At 46.4% G+C, this 22,006-nt stretch overlaps 1 protein-coding gene across 3 annotated transcripts in view; it reads left to right on the forward strand.

Moving 5' to 3' along the window:
- The window catches only part of cdh8 (cadherin 8), a 271,443-nt gene that overhangs the window by 65,624 nt on the left and 183,813 nt on the right, over positions 1–22,006 (forward strand). For all 3 annotated transcript variants that reach the window (XM_072517821.1, XM_072517822.1, XM_072517823.1), the window contains exon 3: positions 21,243–21,537. In XM_072517821.1, coding sequence (XP_072373922.1) covers positions 21,243–21,537 — 295 coding nt within the window. The remainder of the gene's footprint in view (positions 1–21,242; positions 21,538–22,006) is intronic.

The raw sequence follows: 22,006 nt of genomic DNA on the forward strand, positions 1-22,006 counted from the left end.
AAGTCGGAGACCGGAGGTGACAGATGGATCGTCTCTCTCACTAGACAGGTGCGTTCTTGCCTCCTGCCCAGGAGCGTGTGAGAGAGATGGATAAACTTCCCCAAATTAGGATGTGTGTGGAGCTCATCTCTTTGTCCCTTCCTTCTGCTTTAATCTGGATGATGTTGTTGTGAAAAGTGGTTTGAAAAGCGCCAGTGATGAAAGGGAACTGTGTTAACACATGCAGTTGAAATAATAAGACATCTGAACACTAATGAATACACTTCCATTGATGTTGATTCAGCTCCCACACCCACTCGAAGCCCTGGCTGCCAGGTGTCCCAAGATGCATTCGGCATTCACTGTCTAAACAGCAGTATTCCAACAGGAGCGGGGGTGGCGGTGGGTGGGGGGGGGGGGAGGCAGTGAAGAGATGGGTAGGGAAACAGATCACAAGTCTCCAGTGAATAAAAAGTGGATCGGGACTCTGCTCCTTTCCCTCATGCCCTTGAATCTTATCTCGTCTGAACAGGTTGGAATGAAATTCTCCTCAATCTGATGGCTAGAAGGACATAAGGTGCCATATCTGCCGTAGTTCAATTAGGAGCGCTCTTGCTGCCAGGTCTCCTGTTGTGGCTTCAGGTTCTGTTCTAGGGACTTCAGCATAAGAGCTCAGTTGACAGCGCAGTCTAGCCCTGGGGGAGAGGACGGAGGGGGGAGGGGGGGGGGAGTGGGGAGGGGGGTGCGGGCACTGAACCAACTGAAGGTGCCACCTTCAGACTGAGACCCTTTCAGGGTCAGATTTTTTCAAAAGACAACAACTTACATTTATATAGCATCTTTGATGTAATAAGACATCCGCTGCTGCTTACTATTTTGACGAAGAGGAGGGGGGGTTGGGGTTCTTCCTGGTGCCATGAGCAATATTTATTGCTCAATTCCACAAATCTTCACGGTCTATCTCCTGGAGGCACATGAACAACAACTGTCCCCGGATTAGTGCCCGGCAAGCTCAGTCGGTAGAGCGTGAGACTCTTAATTTTTGGGCACACACAAGTCATTAGCACCGTGGCTCCACAGGGCCAGGGTCCCAGGTTCGAATCCCTGCTGGGTCACTGTCTGTGCGGAGTCTGCACGTTCTCCCCGTGTGTGCGTGGGTTTCCTCCGGGTGCTCCGGTTTCCTCCCACAGTCCAAAGACGTGCAGGTTAGGTGGATTGGCCATGCTAAATTGCCCTTAGTGACCAAAAAAGGTTAGGTGGGGTTATTGGGTTACGGGGATAGGGTGAAGTGAGGGCTTAAGTGGGTCGGTGCAGACTCGATGGGCCCAATGGCCTCCTTCTGCACTGTATGTTCTATGTTCTAATAAATTGCCTTTTGTTAAATCCCGAACTTCCGACTTCTCTTATCACCTTTCATTCTCAATATGTCTAGAGAAGACTTTAGGATTCTCTTTATGTTAGCTCACTGTACACTCACTATGTATGCTTTATTTGCCTTTTCCTGCTTCTCAATTGTGTCATCCACTTGACATCTGTCACAAGCACATTTCACTAGAATATCCCTCAATTTAAAGAGAAAGTATCTGGAGAATAGCCTTTCCAGATTGGCAAATCGCTGATGATGAAAATTCTTATGAACAATAGCTTTGCAAAAGATAAAAGCAAAATTTGTAATGCAATTAGTACATGACATGACTGCAACTAAAATTACACCATTGTCCTTTTCCTAGTGTGAAATGACTGTCTCTGACAAACTTTTTCATCCTTCACCTTTTTCTTATTCTCTCACCATTCTCTCTTCCAATCTCTCCTGTATCAATGGTTGGGGCTATGGCTTCATGAACATTGGACAGCTTCCTGTGCCGAACTCAAGTAGTTGCGCCTCAAGAGTGGGATATTGGAAAGGGTGTCAAATCTGAACTTGGGGGCAGCACGGTGGCGCAGTGGGTTAGCACTGCGGTCTCACGGCGCCGAGGTCCCAGGTTCGATCTCGGCTCTGGGTCACTATCTGTGTGGAGTTTGCACATTCTCCCCGTGTTTGCGTGGACTTCGCCCCCACAACCCAAAAATGTGCAAGCTAGGTGGATTGGCCACGCTAAATTGCCCTTAATTGGAAAAATGAATTGGGTACTCTAAATTTAAAAAATAAAATAAAATCTGAACTTGCAGTGTGCCTCACGCAGCATCTACAAGCCTGCACTTCCTTGGGGGTTACCTTGGATATTGAGCCGGAGTGGGCTTACTGGGTAATTTTTCCAAATGTATTGCTTCTACTCCCATCCCTTTGATGTCAACTGATTCAGCAGACGCTAGCTTGCCAACAACATCACCGGCAAACTCTCCTCCAAGTCACACGCCATCTTGGCTTGGTGTTATGTTCTGTGCCCTACATCTTGCTAATTAATATTGCTTTAAATATAAAATAGTGTGCAGTAGGCCAAGTGCATAACAAAACCAAAAGGCATTCATTAATGCAATGGTGGATTACATCTCAAAGTGACTGCTGCTCACCACTTCCTGCCCACCGTCAGAATCGCTGCTCCTCCAAGTTAAACACTTGGAAGAAGTGTTGAAGGTAGCACAGACACAGAATGTACTCTGCGCGGCGGACTTCAATGCCAGTCATCAAGGCTGATTCAGTGCCACCAACATAAACAAAACTGACTGACTCCTGAAGGACATATCCACAGATTAGGCCGAACGCAGGTGGCAAGAGAACCCAGAAAAGGGAAAGTCTTACTTGAGCCTGCTCTTATCAATCTATCTGCCCATCAACCGCCCATGACAATGTTGGTAGGAGTGACCACTACACAATCCTTGTGGAGACAATTCATCTTCAATTTACGGATCTAATCCATAGTGATCTGTGGCCACTATCACTGCGCTAAATGGGATAGATTTTGGACAGAACCTGCAGCTCAAAACTGGACATCCACAAGGTTCTTTAGATTTGTATTCAGCCTGGCTATGTAACCTCATGGTCCAGCATATTCCTCACTCTGGTTCAATGACAAGCGCTGGAGAGCATGCCTGGAGCAGTAGCAGGCATACCTAAAACTGAGGTGCCAAGCTGTGAAGCTATAACACAGGACTACATGCATGCTAAACAGCACAAGCAACATGCTGTAGATGGCGTTAAGTAATTCCACAGCCAGTGTATCATATCAAAGCTCGATAGTCCTGCCACATTCAGTTGTGAATAGTTGTGGACAATTAAACAGCTAACTGGAGGAAGAGGCTACACCGCTGTTACCATTCTCAGTGGAAGAGCCCAGCAGACCTGTCTAAAAGACAAGGCTGAAAAACGTTTGTAACTATGAAATGGGAACAATCCCTATTCAGCCCACTGTCATAGGTGTCGGCCTGCAGCCAATTCAATTCACTCCGTGTGAGCAGCACACTGTCGTTGTCAGTGATGCTCTCTCATGAGAGATCTCAGAAAACCATTTCACGTAAGTTAGTTTAAAAGGCAAAGGCATATAGGACACTTGCCTTTATCAATCGAGACATAGATTACAAAAGCAGCGAGGTCATGTTGCATTGGTGAGGTCACAGCTGGAGTGCTGTGTGCAATTCTGGTCGCCACATTATAGGTAGGATCTGATTGCGCTGGAGGGGGTGCAGAGGATATTCACCAGGATGTTACCTGGGAGGAAACATTTCAGTTACGAGGAAAGGTTGGATAGGCTTGGGTTGTTTTCGCTGGAACAGAGAAGACTGAGGTGTATAGGATTATGAGGTTCATGGACAGTGTGGATAGGGAACATCTGTCCCCCTTAATTGAAGGGTCAGTCACGAGAGGTCATCAAGGTGAGGGGCAGGAAGTTTAGAGGGTGGTGACGGTATGGAATGCACTGCCTGGAAGGGTGGTCGAGGCAAGTTGTCTCGCATCCTTTAAAAAGTACCTGGATGAGCATTTGGCACGTCATGACATTCAAGGCGATGGACCAAGTGCTGGTAAATGGGATGAGGTGGGCAGGTCAGGTGTTTTCCAAGCGTTAATGCAGACTCGATGAGCCAAAGGACCTGTTCAGCATTGTATTATTCTGTGATTCTGTGATTTATTAATAGGGAGAGGCATGGCAGCCATTTCATACACAGTATGAGGTTGTGGTGTAGTGGTATTGTCACCGGACTAGTAATCCAGAGACCCAGAGTAATACTCTGGGGGTGCAGGTTCAAATCCTGCCATTGCATGTGGTGAAATTTGAATTCAATAACAATCTGGCATTAGAAGTCTCATGAAGACTATAAAACCATCGTTTACTGTCATAAAAACCCATCAGGTTCACTAATGTCTTTTAGAGAAGGAAATCTGCCATCCTTACCAGGCCTGGCCTACATGTGAAACCAGACCCACAGCAATGTGGTTGACTTTTAACCGCCCCTTCAAGGGCAATTAGAGATGGACAATAAATGCTGGAACAGCCAGCGATTCCCACATCCCGTAAACAAATTTTTAAAAATCCAGATCCCATAAATAGCCATTTGCCGAAAGGCCAGGGGACCTTTAATTTGTTTTTATAATTCTGACTAATACTTATTAATCTTTGTCCACCAAGAAATGACCATAAGACCATAAGACATAGAAGCAGAATTAGGCCACTCGGCTTATCGAGTCTGCTCCGTCATTCAATCATGGCTGATATTTTTCTCATCCCCATAACCCCTGATCCCCTTATTAATCAAGAACCTATTTATCTCTGTCTTAAAGACACTCATTGATTTGGCCTCCACAGCCTTCTGCGGCAAAGAGTTCCACAGATTCACCACCCTCTGGCTGAAGAAATTCCTCCTCATCTCTGTTTTAAAGGATCGTCCCTTTAGTTTGAAATTGTGTCCTCTGGTTCTAGTTTTACCTGCAAATGGAAACATCCTCTCCACGTCCACTCTATCCAGGCCTCGCAGTATCCTGTAAGTTTCAATAAGATCCCCCCTCATCCTTCTAAACTCCAACGCGTACAGACCCAGAGTCCTCAACCGTTCCTCATACGACAAGCTCTTCATTTCAGGGATCATTCTTGTGAACCTCCTCTGGACCCTTTCCAAGGCCAGCACATCCTTCCTCAGATGTGGGGCCCAAAACTGCTCACAATACTCCAAATGGGGTCTGACAAGAGCCTTATACAGCCTCAGAAGTACATCCCTGCTCTTGTATTCGAACCCTCTTGACGGGAATGCTAACATTGCATTTGCCTTCTGCCTACTGAACCTGCACATTAACCTTAAGAGAATCGTGAACAAGGACTCCGAAGTCCCTTTGTACTTCTGATTTCCTAAGCATTTCCTCATTTAGAAAATAGTCTGTGCCTAAATTCCTCCTTCCAAAGTGCATAACCTCACGCTTTCTTCTCACACAAAGGATGGTACTTTTGAAAAATACAGACTGATTTTGTACTTAAGTCCTGGAGTGAGACTTGAACACAGCAATGTTTGATTCACTCCGAGGTGACAGTGCAATCCATGGAACCAAGCTGATCGTGGCAGACTTGTAACGTGTAGCACCCAAAGCATTTAAAATTCTCACAAGAGGAAATTCTGAATGCAGGTCCTTTTCAATTCAGAAACATTGTGTGGTAAACATGCACAGCCATCAGATACCCCAGCATCGGGAAGGCAAGTAACAGGTTAACATTTCAGGGAAGGTCCACCATCAAAACAGATTCTGGTGTAGATTTTTACCCTAAGAATTAATGCTCCTTCTACAAAGACTGACGGGCAGAGGTGAAAATCTTTGGAACCTTCAAAGAATATATTGGATGCCGTGACTGGGGGGCAAACTGCAGGATCAGATGGACCAAATGGCCTTCATCATCACAGTTTCCAGGTGACCTCGCTTTTCTCTTTCAGGTGCCGACTACTTTGCTTTATATTTCGATTTGCAGGTATTTCAATAACTGTTGGAATAACATGTTGGAATCACTCTGAAGAATTAAGTCTAAGCTCCTGGTTATTGCGTTATTGCAGCTTTGTTAGGTACCGGGCCCTTTGCAATTACCACTCTTTAAAACATGCACCTGGAGACTACTTTTAAACACTATTTAGAAAATGAACCAGGAAAAATATTTCCTTTCTTTATGTGCTATCTCTATTCCCTGCTTAATATAAGTTTGCTCCGGAGATTTGAAATGGAGTCAATGTATTACCTGCACATAATCAAATCTTTGAGGCACTGGCACATTTTTCTTCATCACACTGGGATCAAAATCTTCCAGCAGATCAACAATGGAATGAAACGTCACAAGGAATGCAATAGCAAGGAAAACAAAGATGGAAACAGCTCTCTCCCAGCAAAATTCTCTGTGGGTTTCCACATGTCAATAGTCACGAGAACAATCTACCTAAAGATTCTCCGGAACTTTAGCAAGCTCCGACAGTTAGTAGGGTTACCAACTCTGGGTATATTCCTGGAGGGTTCATCACATGACCTCCAACCTCCAACCTTCCCACTCCCACACTTTTGCCATTAGCCACCTGAAAAAGTGTGGCGCCTACTTTTTAAAAAAATGTTTTGAGTACCCAATTAATTTTGTCCAATTAAGGGGCCAATCCACCTAGCCTGCACATCTTTGGGTTGTGGGGGCGAAACCCTCGCAAACATGGGGAGAATGTGCAAACTCCGCACGGACAGTGACCCAGAGCTGGGATCGAACCTGGGACCTCGGCGCCGTGAGGCAGCAGGGCTAACCCACTGCGCCACCGCGCTGCCCTGCCGCCTACGTTTATAACTGGAGAACAAAAGTGTTGGAAGAAAATTGTAGACAAACAACACATTTTTATTTCCTCAATGATTTATTCCCAGCAGTGTCCTGGAGGTTGGTTTTTAGTTCCAAGAGAATCCGGAGTAACCCTGAAGGCTTGGCATCTTTAACGCACAAGATGTTAAACAAGATGTTTAGAAGCATGGGGGGAAAATTTATTTGTGCTATGCTGCTTATAGATGCGCTATGAAAATCTGTCAGTTTTCTGGGATCAGGCAGTGCTGTGCACTGCAAATATATTTTCCCCTGTAAAATCTTTTGGAGTCCATACTCTATCACTTTCTCCATACAATTAAAACATAGAACATCCAGTGCAGAAGGAAGCCATTCGGCCCATCGAGTGCACTTAAGCCCCCACTTCCACCCTATCCCCATAACCCAATAACTCCTCCTAACCTTTTTGGTCACTAAGGGCAATTTAGAATGGCCAATCCACCTAACCTGCACGTCTTTGGACTGTGGGAGGAAACTGGAGCACCCGGAGGAAACCCACGCAGATACGGGGAGAGCATGCAGACTCCGCACAGACAGTGACCCAGCAGGGAATTGAACCTGGGACCCTGGCGCTGTGAAGCCATTGTGCGAGCCACGTGTGCTACCGAGCTGCCCCATTAAAGCACATTATCAAGGCTGCCGCTCTCAGTTCAATGCTGGGGGTGTGCAGCATCACCTGAGGTGCTGTCTTTCAGACAGATATTAAACCGAGTTTTAATATCGGTCCTTTTTTAAAATTAGTCCATGGGACGTGATCTTCGCAGGCTGGGCAAGCATTTATTGCCTATTTCTAATTTCCCTCGAGGAGGCAGTTAAGAGTCAACCATATTGCTGTGGATCTGGAGTCACACGTAGGCTATATCAGGTAAGGACGGCAGATTTCCTTCCCTAAAGGACATTCGTGAACCAGATGGGTTTTTACGACAATCGATTCATGGTCATCATTAGACATTTAATTCCAGGATTTTTATTGAATTCAAATTTCGCCATCTGCAGTGGTGGGATTTGAACCTGGGTCCCCAGAGCCTTACTCTGGGTCTCTGATTTACTAGTCCAGTGATAACACCACTATGCTACCGCCTCTGCTTTTGAAATGAAAGAAATGATGGGACAATTTAAAGAGGAGCAGGGACACACTCCTGACCAATTTTTATTTCTGAACCAATCTCACAGCGAATTGCGAGGACCTTGCTGTGTGCAAATTGCTATTTACCCGCGTGACAACTACCACTTTAAAAATAAAGTCATTCACGTGCTGTCCTGTAAGACATTTCTCAATGTTGTGAAAATAGACCATAAAAATGCAAGTTGATTTATTAATAATTGGGACAGAGTTATCCTCCCACCAGTACTTTTTCAGGTCATTGTAACACTGAATTTGTAATCGTTTTGGAATTATTCGTTTTTGGGTTAGTGGGTGCAAAATGCGAGATTCCAAAGTCGCCCACCCAGGAGTTCAGCCGAGTGGTGCACTTTAGTGGTTCCAGAAATATTTGGATCGAAAACCCCACCCAACGCATTTCAGACTTGTCTGTTCCAATGCTACCCTGGCTGCCTCGGTAAACTTGACCACATCCACAAACCTGCTGACCTGCCAGCTAGCACCACGGCCTGTTCATGCATCACCTCTGTTCAGTGACGTACACAGGCAGCTGCTCCGGCAAAACCGATTTAATGTCGTGGCAAATACATCTTTACCTGAGTTGTTTCTGTTTTACCTAATGGTTTTTACATAAAATGTAAAAAGAAAAATGTGCATTCATGTAGCACTTTTCATATCGGACACCTCAAAGCACTGAACAGACAAGGAATTATTTATTTCTTGACATGTAAGTTACTGTTCTAATGGAGGCAAACTGGCAGCCAATTTGGACACAGCAAACTGCCACAAACAGCAATGTGGTACTGACATGGTAATGTTCAGGGATAAATATTTCCCATGACAGCCAGGATAGCACCCGTGCTCTTCTTCAAAATAATGCCACGGGATTATATATATTCACCCAAGCAGGTAGATGAGGCCTCTGTTTAATGTCTCAACTGAATGACAGCGGGTGGGATTTTCCGATCTCCCGACTGCGTGCTTTTCGGCTGCGCGGCATTCGCGCGGGATTCTCTCTTCCCGCCTCTTGTCAATGGGATTTCCCATTGAAACCACCTCACGCCGCCGTCAAACGAGCTGGCGGGGGCGCACCAGTGCCTCCAACAGTTCAGCACTCCCTCGGTACTGGGCTGGCGTATCAGCCTTGATTTTGTGCGGCATGAACCCTGTGTCTCAATAACCTTCACGATCGCAAATCATGTTGTGGCAGAAAAGGAATGTTTACTGTGAAGGAAATATAGCATACGAGGCGAATAAGGAATAACTTTCATTTATGAAGTGTTTTTCACACCTCTCAGTAATATCCTAAAGTCTGTGTGGAGTCTGAACTTTCTCCCTGCGTCTGCGTGGGTTTCCTCCGGGTGCTCCGGTTTCCTCCCACAGTCCAAAGATGTGCAGGTTAGGTGGATTGGCCATGCTAAAAAGATTGCCCCTTAGTGTCCAGGGATGTGCAGGTTAGGTGGGGTTACAGGGATAGGGAGTGTGCTCTTTCGGAGGGGTGGTGAAGACTCAATGGGCCGAATGGCTTCCTTCTGTGCTGGAGGGATTCTCTGGTGAGAGATTGCAGAGCGCTGAGATTCGGAAAGATCTGGATGTCCCCGTGCATGGATCACAAAAGACCAATACGCAGGTCCTGCAAGTAATTAGGAAAGCTAATGGAATGCTATCATTTATCGTGAGGGGAATTGATTACAAAAGTAGGGAGGTTATACTTCAGTTTCGCAGGGCACTGGTGGGACCACATCTGGAGTATTGTGTACAATATTTTTCTCCCTATTTAAGGAAAGATGTAAATACTTTGGAAGCAGTTCAGAGAAGGTTTACCACATTGATACCTGGAATGGTGGGTTGTCTCGGGAAAGTTTGGAAATGTGAGGTTTGTAACCACGGGAATTTAGAACAGTAAGAGATGATTTGATTAGAACCACAAAGATTTGTGGATTCTGTGGCGAATGGCACGGTGGCGCAGTGGTTAGCACTGCTGCCTCACAGCTCCAGGGTTCCAGGTTCAATTCCGGCCTGTCTGTACGTTCTCCCCATGTCTGCGTGGGTTTCCTACGGGTGCTCCGGTTTCCTACCAGAGTCCAAAGATGTGCATGTTAGGTGCATTGGCCATGTTAAATTGCCCCTTAGTGTCCAAAAGGTTAGGTCGGGTTACGGGGATAGAGTGGAGGTGTGTGCTTAAGTAGGGTGCAGTTTTCAAGGGCCGGTGCAGATTCGATGGGCCAAATGGCCTCCTTCTGCACTGTAAATGCGATGATTCTTGTGTGCAAAGTGTTCTGATATGCAGACATGCAGATAATGATATACAGACAGGCAGCTAATGAACACAGAGAACAGGACATGACCAATGATCAGGCAGGACACTCAGGGGTGGTATCTCACTATAAAAGGCACAAGGCACTCACACTCCGTCTCTTTCCACTGATGAACATCTAGAGAGTCAGTCAAGGGTGTTGTTACAATCTCACACCTCCGGCACGTGGCTAAGAGCTAGTCTGGTTCAGTCAGACAAAGTAACAACACTTAGGTTAGCAGAGAGTCGAACTCATAGAGAACTGTGCTAACTGTGCTATTGGTTCAATAAATCAGATTGAACTAACTTCAAGGTCTGGAGTATCTTTTGGTTAAAGCTGCAACCTGTTGTAGCCTGTATTATCCCAGAGGACATAACACAACAGAATTGCTTTAATCTATATGGGTGACTGAGGCAACAACGTTTGAATTTGCAATGTCCCACTGGAAGTTGAGGCACTATTGTCAGACAAGACACCTGAAGATCATCCTGCCCTTCCCCAAACAGTGCCTTGGGATTTTTAACATCCTGCAGGTTGGGCCTTGATTTAATTTCCCATCCAAAGAGAAACTCAGCAGGACTGCCTCAGCAATCTGCTGTAATTATAATGTGAATGTAAATCCTGGAGCGCAAAGCTAACTCTCTGAGGGATTGGTGAGACTATCATAGTCGGAGACTATCATAGCAGGTGTGTGTACTCGTGGTGTATCGGGGACTTCGAGCAAAACTGTGTGATCATTTAGAAACTTTTATTTTTGGAAATGTGCTGCGGCAGTGTGTTAAAGTGAGTGGGCGCTGTTTATTGGAGAATTTTAGAGTAACGGATGAGGGGTCAGATTCTATTTAAGTGAAGAAGGAATTATCGCAGTACTGTGCAGCAGCATTGATAAGTGGGGTAGCAAGTGGTGAGTTATGGAAAAGGGAGTTGCAGCAAGAGATGGGATCTGTTGCAGTGTTCATTTGTATTATTACAAAATATTACCTATAGAACACAATATCACAGTCTTATTACTCCGTGTTCTGCTCTGTATTGAATCGCAGGCTGTTCATACAGCTCAATAGGAAGCTGTTCAGCACATTGTAGCAATGCCGACTCATAAAAAGAAATGTCCAATTAGTACCACTTCCCTGCCTTCCTTCAGGGTTCAGTAACCTTTTTAGCGTCAATGGTTTGTCCAGTTGCGTTTTGAAAGTTACTGTTGAATCTGCTTCCCCCTCCACCCTTTCAGTAAGGCTCTCCGCCTCATTCCCCAATTGGCCCATTTACCAATTGTTTTAAATCAGCGCCCTCTTGTCAAGGACCCTTTTCTGGCTGAAAGGAGCATCTCACAATCCAAAGCATCATTGTTTTGAACAATTTGGCCATATTACGAGATGTTATCAAGAGAGATATTTGTCTCAGGTTATCCCGAGAAGGCTGCTGGATATTAGAGAATGGTGTGGTGAGGGGACCATTCCTGTGGAGTTTATGATGGTACATTGCGTTCATGTGGCCGTCTATTGAGAGAGCGATGATATGAAACATTGCTACTGATTGTGAGTGGGAAGCTTGAATCCTTAGCAAGGACGGTAATATTTTCTGACTGATTTCTGAAGCTGCCTCTCCGTGATTAATACCAAAGGTTATTAGCAGTTGAGCCATTCTATTTCACCCAAGGTTCATATCAATAGATATTAATAACATTTAATCATTTTTTGCCAACAGCACGCATTACTTCAGTCAACATGGATGATTGAATATTTCCGAGGTGGCTTTTAATAAAATCAAACCATGATAATTTATTATTTTTCTCTCTTTGGGTCATGCGTGCATATGTTTTCGCAATGAGGTTAAGATGAAAATCGTGAATAAGGAAGAGTAAGGCAATTATTCATTTTTACGGGATCTGGGCCTCGCTGACTCGGCCGGCATTTGTTGCCCGTCCCTAATTGCCCTTGAAAAGGTGGTGGTGAGATGCTTTCTTAAACTGCTGCACCTTGTGGTGTAGGTACACCCACAGTGCTGTTGGGAAGGTAGTTGCAGGATTTTGACCCAGCGACAGTGAAGGAACGGTGCTAATTTCCAAGTTAGGGTGGTGAGTGACTTGGAGCGGAAATTCCAGGTGGCGGTGTTCCCTGGTATCTGCTGCCCTTGTCCTTCCAGACGCTAGTGGTCATGGGTTTCGAAGGTGCTGCCTAAGGGGCTTTGGTGAGTTCCTGCAGTGCATCTTGTGGATGGTGCACATGGCTGCCACTGTGCGTCAGCGGTGGGGGCAGCGGCTATTTTTGGATGGGGTGCCACTCAAGTGGGGCTGCTTTGCCTCGGATGGTGTTGAGCTTCTTGAGTGTTGTCGGAGCTGCGCTCATCCGGGCAAGTGGGGTGCATTCCATCACACTCCTGAATTGTGCTCTGTAGATGGTGGACAGGCTTTGGGGAGTCAGGAGGTGAATGACTCACCGCAGGATTTGTAGCCTCTGACCTGCTGGGTATGTCCTAATTCACCAGCAGAGATGGTGACACAGATGTTGGGAGGGAGTGGCGTCCGGGAGTCCTCAAGACTATCTTGGGATCCCATGAAGTCTCATAGATTCGGGGCAGATAATGGTACAGAAACATTCTGCTGATTATTATCTGCTGCACACTCACTCCTCTGCCCCCTACTGTGAATCAGTGCTGCTCCATGTTAATTACCAGAAGGAAACATTGAGGATCGCAAAGGCACAGAATGTCAGAGGAAATTCCCAAGCCTGGTTGTGAAGAAGAGACCAGAATATTTTAATTTGATTTGATCTGATTTGATTTATTGTTACATGTGCCGAAGAACAGTGAAAAGTATTTTTCTGTAGCCGAGGGAACGTACACAGTATGTACATAGTAGACAAAAAGAATAATCAACAGAGAACGCTGAGGACAAAGGACATATCCTACAGCCTACATGTGTTGCAGGTGGTGAGAGAGCCAACATGAGGGAAAGTTCTACAGTATCTTAGGCTCACCAGTCTACCTGTCACAGATAAATCTATCCATGATAATAGGATTGCCAAATGCACAGCTCTGTCCTCACATTAAGGGTGCCTTCCATCGTGCTGTGTGACACTGCCACCAAATTAATTAGGATAGATTCAGAACAGAACTAGTAGCGCAAAACCAGCTATCCACCAGGTACTGTGGCGCATCAAAGGCAGCAGAGTTGTGTTCAACTTCAATCTGTTACAGTATTGCCCGACATATCCCTCATCCCACCATCACCACCCAATCACCAAATCAACTTTGGTTCAATGTGGTGATTAGGAGGGCATGCCAAGGGCTGTATCTAAAAAGATGAGAGCCAACTTCGTGATGCCAAAACACGGGACTGCTGAACAGCAGACGAATGCTCAGCGAAGTGATCCAAACCCATCAGAGCAGATCAAAGCTCTGCAATCTTGTTCCATCCAGTCACGAATAGCGGTGGACAATTCAATCAAAAATGGGAGAGAGAGGCCGGACTTCTCCAGCCTTTGGGATTCTTTGTTCCCACCAACAGTGCACCCCCGCCCAGATTTGTTTTGGTAGGAAGATCAAGGGGTAGCAATAGAAAATAAATGATACAATTCTAATGGGGGCGCAGGAGCAGAGGACTTGGGGTTATATGTGCACGTGAATAAAGCATATGGGATCCTGTGCGTTACAAATAGTGCCATAGAATCATGGAGTACAAAAACAGCTAAGTTATGATAAACCTGTATAAAACATTAGTTTGACCTCAACTGGAATATTGCGTCCGATTCTGAGCACCACAATTTGGAAAGGATGTGAAGGCATAAGAGAGGGTGCAGAAAAGGATCACAAGAATGGTTCCAGGCAATGGGGACTTCAGTTACATGGACAGAATGAAAGAATTTGGGGCTGTTCTCCTTGAACAGAAGACGATTAAGAGGACGTCTGATAGAGATTTTCAAAATCATAAGGTACCTGGACAGGATTTATCGAGAAAAACTGTTCCCATTGGTGGAAAGATTGCAAACCAGACAGGTTGGGTTTAAACTGAATGGCAAAAGACATGAGCAAAAATCCGTCCTACTCAGCGAATGTTTTGCGCCCACAACTATTCCTTGATATCGCGAGGAGTTGGCTGAAGACTGGGCGTCTGCGATGCTGGGGACCTCAGGAGGAGGCTGACTCAGCACATCTGGCTGAAGATGGTTGCAAATGCTACAACCTTGTCTTTTCCACTGATGTGTTGGACTTCTCCATCATTGAGGATGAGGATATTTACAGAGCCTCTGTGCTGGATTCTCTGGTTCCCGAGCTGCATGTCTCTCGGCAGCGCAGTGTTTGCCGATGGTGGGATCCTATCCTCCCTCCGCCTGTCAGCGGGATTTCCCACTGAAGCTATACAACGCTGCCGGGATACCCGTGGACGGAGGTGTGCTGCCAGCGGGAAAGTGAAACCCAACGGCTGTAGAATTCTGGCCTCGTCTGTTCATTTATCACATTTGTCTGTGTGAGCTTCCTGTGCAAAAACATTTCCTACAATACAATAGTAATCATGCTTCAAACCTACCTGATTTGCTGCAATGAGCTTGCAGAACCCGAAGGCACTTTCCCTTTTTTCTTTATTGATGAAATGTGTAAGACGCATATTGCTTGACTGTCCCAAATGATTGATGGTTGTTTCAGTGTTAAGGTTGGCAGCAACATTTCTGGTCAGTGGCATTGGAGGCTTTTGGCTCCTGGCCAGATCACTGGTTTGTTCAGGAACCTCACCACCATGAAAGTCATTGATAAGCTGGCTCTGCAGCTCCTCCAAATGACATCCCAATTAGGTTGGGAGGTGCTGAATTCTCAGGCCGAATATTGGCAAAGGATTGGAGAAGGACACCAAATTCAATGGCTTAACCCCCACCCCAACCTCCACCACTCTCTTCTCCATTTCACTGCGCCAGGGAACTGAGCGCTCCCAAATGAACTGTACAGAAGGCTCGGCACTGGAGGAAGATCTTCTCTCTCAAAAAGAAAGCCCAACATCACCTTCTCACGGCAACTAATACTGGGCATTAAATGCCAACCGTGGATAAAGAAAAAATGAGATTGTTAGTATTGCTGGCTGCTACAGGATTATAATACTGTCTACTCATAGAATCAGAGAATCCCTACAGTGCATGCATCTGGGGTAAAATACAACACATTGATGCAACAATGGTGCCCTGACATTCCAATTAAACATTTCTACATTAGAAAGATGGTGGTTTACTCGTCATATCACTGTACTAGTAATCCAAAGGCCCAGGGAGCTATGTTTGTTGTGGTAACCTTTACAAACGAACCAAGGGAGATTCAGGTACAGGTTACGATCATTTTTCCAAGCACAAAGAGCACTGTCTTAGAGACTCCCTAATACAGGACTTACACCAAACCACAAATTTCCATTACATTATACTCTGTCAATCACAGATCTTTGAGCTTGACATGCTGGCAGAGACATCAAAGGGTTTCAAGGCTACCGAGGGAAGACTTTTAACTACAAAGTGACATTCTGAAAGACAGTTTAATGGCTTTCAAGGCTAGAGAAGGAAGTCATGCCACATGACCCCCATCCCAGGAGAGACCTCCGATCTGAGCCCCTCCAGCCCAGCCTGAGCCCCCTCACCCCGCCACGACCCCCCCCCCCCCCTACACCAGACCCCCACCTCCCTCGAAGAACCCCCTTGGCATCCTGGAGGTAGGTGCAAGAAGGTGCTCTCCCCCTTTCCCCCCCCCGCCCACATTGGAGTCCATGGCGCCTGGCCCCACTTGTCAGGACCAGGAGAGGTTGGCATCCGCGGGACTTCCAACCGGGGGCGTGGGGGACGTCGGGAGCATACCGGAAGGCCGGAGCATCCGGCATCAAACCTGGTAATTATATTTAAATGGATGTAGATCAGCTGTAATCAAGTTGTCACCTACTCTGGCCGAGAACCCGATTGGGACGGGTGCAGCGGACTGGGAGACATACAGCAGGTTTGATGCTCCGTGAGAATCCCGACTTGGCCCTCTCGCCCAATTCAATGGGCCATTGCAAATATCGGCCGGGGCTAGCGACCCCAGAGAATTGCTACCATTGTCTTGATCATAATTTTGAGCCTGGATTAAAGTGATCTTTCACCCTCTGTGTAATTCTCCACATGCCTGTATAGCCACATGACAAACAGGCTCTCAAAACTGACATCATTGATAATAATTTGTTGGCAACCTCTCTCTTAAATAAAGGACAGGCAAATTAGAGGTTAGAATTGTTATAATCATGCAACAGAACATGTCCTTTGCAGACAAAATTGAGGTGAATCACCTGCGTGAAGTAAGAAACAGCTTTGGATAAAATGGGCCAGCTCTTATTAACTTGGAGGTATCTGAGAATGTTGTGAAATCTTGAACAGTAAAAATAAACTCTCTTTACAACATTCATTTACAACAAATGATTTGCTTATTACAGTTCACTGCCTCTCAGTGGGTAGCAATCTTGCCTCTGAGATAGAAGGTTTAGCTGCAAGTCCTCCTCCGGGAGGCTTAAGCGCAGAATCTAGGCTGACATTCCAGTGCTGCACTAAACGAGTGCCACTTGTGTCAAGGATTGGCGTTAAATACTTGACCTTGTCAGTAACTCGGTCAATAACAGGCAGTTCATTGTCTTAAACAATCTTACACCTTCTAGCTGCTCTTGTAACAAGAATGTCATGATATTTGGGTAAACATCATGGTGCAAACAGACATACATACTGATGGACAGATCAACGGACCAATCAATACACACACAACACCACAGCCAATCACAGGTAAGAACATACACACTATAAAACGAGGAACACGACACTTCCCGCTCATTTCCAGCAGGAGACAGCTCAGGGCACAGAGCTCACAGCAAGCCACTCAGACATTCACAATGTGCTGAGTGCTTCTCCAAGATAGTGTTAGGGCTAGGTCCACAGGTTAGAGGGTAATGAACGAACCACAGTAACCAGTTTACAGATGTTGTTATTGTTAGTAATAAAACTGAGTTGTACCATCCGCAACCGTGTTGGTTCGTCTGTGTAGCAAAGCACCCAACACGACAAAGAACAGTCTGCATCAATGCAGCTTGTTTCTCTGTATAGTAGTCTCATGGTTACACTATGCGACCAATCACTGGGAGGTCATGGGTTCAAACCTCACCAAGGCCAGTTGGGAAACGGAATTCAGTGAATTGGTAATTTATGAGTTGCCAGCAAGGGGGAAAAACTGAGCATCAAAGCTACTGGAGTGCTGTAAAAATCCAACTCTCTCAATGTCATACCTTCCAGGGAATGGTAGATCGATATGTGCTACGCGAGTCTCACGCCACTTAGTTGTCTACCTTGAGCTATCACATGGATCAGCACATTACTCAATTCTAGAGACAAAAGGACAAAATAAATCAGTTGCCTGATCTATGGGTTGCATTTCCATATCAACTCCAATTTCCTGCCTGATCTCCCCTCTCCAGTGATTCCCTTAGTGTCCAAACGTCTATCAAGCTCAGTCTCGAATATCTTATCATAGAATCCCTACAATGCAGAAGGGGGCCATTCGGCCCATTGAGTCTGCATGGACCTTCCAAAAGAGCACCCCAGCCAGCCCCACCCCCACCCCCCCACCCCCGCCTCCTCACCCAGCCCTATCCACCATAACCCCAGAATCGAACCCCTGGAAACAAAGGGATAATTTAACATGGCCAATCCGTCTTGTTCATCACTCAAGACCAAGATGACAATGTGGAGTGTTTGGTAGGGTTTCCAGTGGGTATGTAAGAGGCTTTTCAGGCTGACTTGCTGCAAACAACATATACACAAATCAATGAGATTTGGATGATTTTCTGGCTCAGGATTCCTTGCGTGACGTTTGAGTTTCTTTGAGAGATATCCCTTCATGACTGTCTGTTTGAACCATGAAATATTGAGTCGTTTCTGGATCTTTATGCCTGGGGCATCTAGGGGAATTGATCTTGATGTTTAGTTTTGAAATGATAATACAATGCCCAGACTAGCAGTCAACGCCACACATGGTTGCCAATGCACAACTCTCCCTCATTTTAATTCAGAGTCCGAAATATACTGATGGAAAAAGAGTTGGATTAAGTAATTTATATGTGTATTCTGTGTGTTAGAAATAAGGTATAAGTTTAATTAAGCATAATTTGTGTTTCTATAGTTGTGTGTTAAGAAAGGGTTAAAGCTTCTGTTTAGCTTCACGTGAAACAAAGGTGCCTGCTAGTCTGGAAGTTTAGTTTCACTTTAAACATTGTCTGCATTGTAATGAAGTTTTTAGGATGGAGAAGCAATTTCAGGGTTTTTTTTAAAACTCAGCTGGTGTTTAGCAACCAGAGGCTTGCACTGAAAAGTAGAAACACTTGAGTTTCAGTTTGGTACCAGGTAACCCAGAGGCACAAAGCATTCCACAGAAACTGTTAGAACAAGCAGGACAATACAGCGGGACAGAAAGCAAGTCCCAGAAGTTAAAAACATGGGGCGGGATTCTCTGACCCCCCTGCCGGGTCGGAGAATCGCTGGGGGCGGTGTGAATCCCGCCCCCGCTGGCCGCCGAATTCTCCGGCACCAAAAATTTGGCAGGGGCGGGAATCGGCTGCGCTGGTCGCCCCACCCCCCCTCCCCCCCGGCGATTCTCCGGGCCGTGATGGGCTGAAGATCCGCTGCTGTAATGCCGGTCCCGCCGGCGTGAATCAAGCCACCTCCCTTACTGGCGGGACCAGGTGGCGCGGGCGGGCTCCGGGGTCCTGCGGGGGAGGCGGGGCGATCTGGCCCTGGGGGGGGTGCCCCCACGGTGGCCTGGCCCGGGATTGGGGCCCATCGATCCGCGGGCGGGCCTGTGCCGTGGGGGCAATCTTTTCCTTCCGCCTCGGCCACAGCCTCCGCGATGACCGACGCGGATGTGACCCACCCTGCGCATGCGCGGGGATGACGTCAACAGCCGCTGACGCTCCCGTGCATGCGCGGACTTCCGCCAGGCGGCAAAGTCCCGATGGCCCTGTCTGGCGTGGCACCAAAGACTTTTCCTGCCGGCCGCCGGCGCGCCAACCACTCCGCGCGGGCCTAGCCCCTCAAGGTGAGGGCTTGGCCTCGAAAGGTGCGGAGAAATCTGCACCTTTGGGGCGGCCCGACGCCAGAGTGGTTCCCCCCACTCCATCCCGCCGGGACCCCCCGCCCCGCCGGGTATGGGAGAATCCCGGCCAAGCAGTCTCAGGAATCAAGGAATGGGACAAAAGTGAGGTCCAGGAAGTTAAAGGAACAAAGAACAGAAATCCAGAAAAAGGGTTCTGTTCAGTGAAGGGGAGCAAAGAGTGCAGTTAGAGACAGGGTTGCAAGGTGCAGACCTGGACATGTCCACTTGTGAGAAGCCAGACATCCAAGGTGATCCTTAGGCTGGTGACACCTCAATACAGCCTGTGAAGTAGTGATGTCCTGTTGGCAGGGCTGGGTCCCTCAGAGATTGTGTGGAAGCTTAAATACACTTGGTGATCTCGAGGGGCGGGACACCAAAAGGAGAGGTTCAAATCCTAGGAGTGGATCCTTGGTGAAGGCATCCAAAAGACAGAATGGTTTGGGAGAAGATTCCAAGGGTTGTTCTTTGAGACTGGAGATTGGAAACCCTCAAGTGAAAGTTAGATTCCAGTAAGACTAGTTGTCTCATGGTGACAAACACCTTGGAGGATTTGATGAGAAATCCAAGAGGTTGTTTTGAAATGAAAAATGAAAATCGCTTATTGTCACAAGTAGGCTTCAAATGAAGTTACTGTGAAAAGCCCCTGGTCGCCACATTCCGGCGCCTGTTCGGGGAGGCTGGTACGGGAATTGAACCGTGCTGCTGGCCTTGGGGCTGGCCACTGTAACTTCATTGAAGCCTACTTGTGACAATAAGCGATTATTATTATTATATGTGTTATCCTTACAAATCTGCATATATCTGTAAAAGTACAGCTGAGGTGACGGCGTAATGCATTATAGTTAATCTTTTCTCATTTAATGAATGTTTTGTTCTTTTGTTACAAATTATCAGCAATCCGGTGACTTTGTTCAATTATGCCTCTAAACAAGACAAAAAGAATTTAGGATCTATCAACCCAGGTTCCACTCTGGGATCTTACTTCTCCAGGAAGACCATCAGTTGGGGTCGTAACAATATGCAATGATTGAACATCCACCGTCCATTGGGATGGACAATTCCAAAGACCCTCGAAGTGAATAAAGTTCTCCTCACCTCAGTCCTCAATGGCAATCCCTGAGAATGCCCCCATTTTCCGGCCTCTTTAACAAAGGGAAACAGCGGCCGGAATTCTCTGGCTGTTTCGATTCACTGTTCCCAACGGCAGTACATCACAGCCCACGGGTTTTCCGGCCACGTGGGGTGGCTCCAATGGGAGATCCCATTGAAAAGCAATGGGAATACTGAATCCCGCTGCCAGGGAATGGTGCACGCCGAGAAGCACGGAGATGGGGGGGACAGGAGAATACAGCCCAATTTCTCAGCATCTAGCATGTCAAACACTTAGAGAATTATATTTATCTTTCAGCCGCATTCCTCCAAACTCCAGGGAATATCAGCCAACTCCACTCCATCTCTCCTCAATGGACAGCTGCCTCGTCCCAGTCCAGTGAATCTTTATTGTCCCCTTCTTAATCAGGTGTACCCATCCTTAGAAAGGATACAATTGTACGCAGGTGCGGTCTCGTCCGTACAATTTGAGTAAGACTTCATAACCCGCATGCTCCTCTTGCAATAATAGCTACCTTTTGCTTTCCTAACTGCTTCCTTACCAGTATAGTAACTTTCTGTGGCACCGATTCACAACAGTCCCAACTCGGTCTGAATGCCAATCAGTTGAGATGAATCTTCATTGTCCTCTCTGGAGAAGCTGCAGTTATACTTCAAATCAGTTTTTTCAAAGTTATCGACATTCTGCGAATAGTATTGTATGTGCCATTGTCCTAGCTCTTCAACCAGAATGGCTCAGGCAATGCCATTGGATTCCTGATTAGTATCAATCATTTTAGAGGCAAAAACAATGTAAGGAAGGAACAACACCAATACGTTGAGAAAATAAGGCTCTTTTAATACCTTCTTCTCCATTTCCTTTTCCAGTTGCATACAGACCTTGACCTCGCAACTAGAAATGTCAAGTACATCCTGTCAGGAGAGGGGGCTGGTACAATCTTCATGATCAATGACAAGACAGGGGACATTCATGCTATGAAGAGGCTTGACCGCGAGGAGAAGGCTGAGTATACGTTGACCGCGCAGGCTATTGACCGGGAGACTGATAAGCCTCTGGAACCCCCGTCAGAGTTCATCATCAAGGTTCAAGACATCAATGACAATGCACCTGAATTTCCGGATGAACCTTATCACGCGACAGTGCCCGAGATGTCCTCTGTGGGTGAGTGTACACTTTTCCAGTTCATGTATCACCAGATAATAGCATCTCTGGATTTCACTTTTGTCTCACGGCATTAACTCAATCTTAAATGCTACTTTCACAAAATTAAGGTCATTCAAAAACACCACTGTCCGTTCCCAAATTCCGCTAAGTCCTATTCTCATTTTTTTTGTGTTCATTTGTCTACATTGCCTCCTGGTTCAGTAAGAGTTTGATTTTAGAAGTCCCATCTTTTATTTCAAATGCCTGCATTTCCCCACTCTCTCTGTCTGTAACCTCTTCCAGCCCTGAAAACCTCCAAGGTGGTGCCTCCAATGATGACCTTTTAAACATCCTTGATTTCCATCGCTCCATAGGCAGCCCTGCCATCAGCCTGAAGCTCTGGATTTCACATCGTGAATCCCCCTGTCTCTCTACCTCTCTTTCTTGGTAGTGCTAATCAACTCTCACCAACATAGAACATACAGTG

The sequence above is a fragment of the Scyliorhinus torazame genome, chromosome 10 (assembly GCF_047496885.1).
Source record: "Scyliorhinus torazame isolate Kashiwa2021f chromosome 10, sScyTor2.1, whole genome shotgun sequence".
Lineage (NCBI taxonomy): Eukaryota > Metazoa > Chordata > Chondrichthyes > Carcharhiniformes > Scyliorhinidae > Scyliorhinus > Scyliorhinus torazame.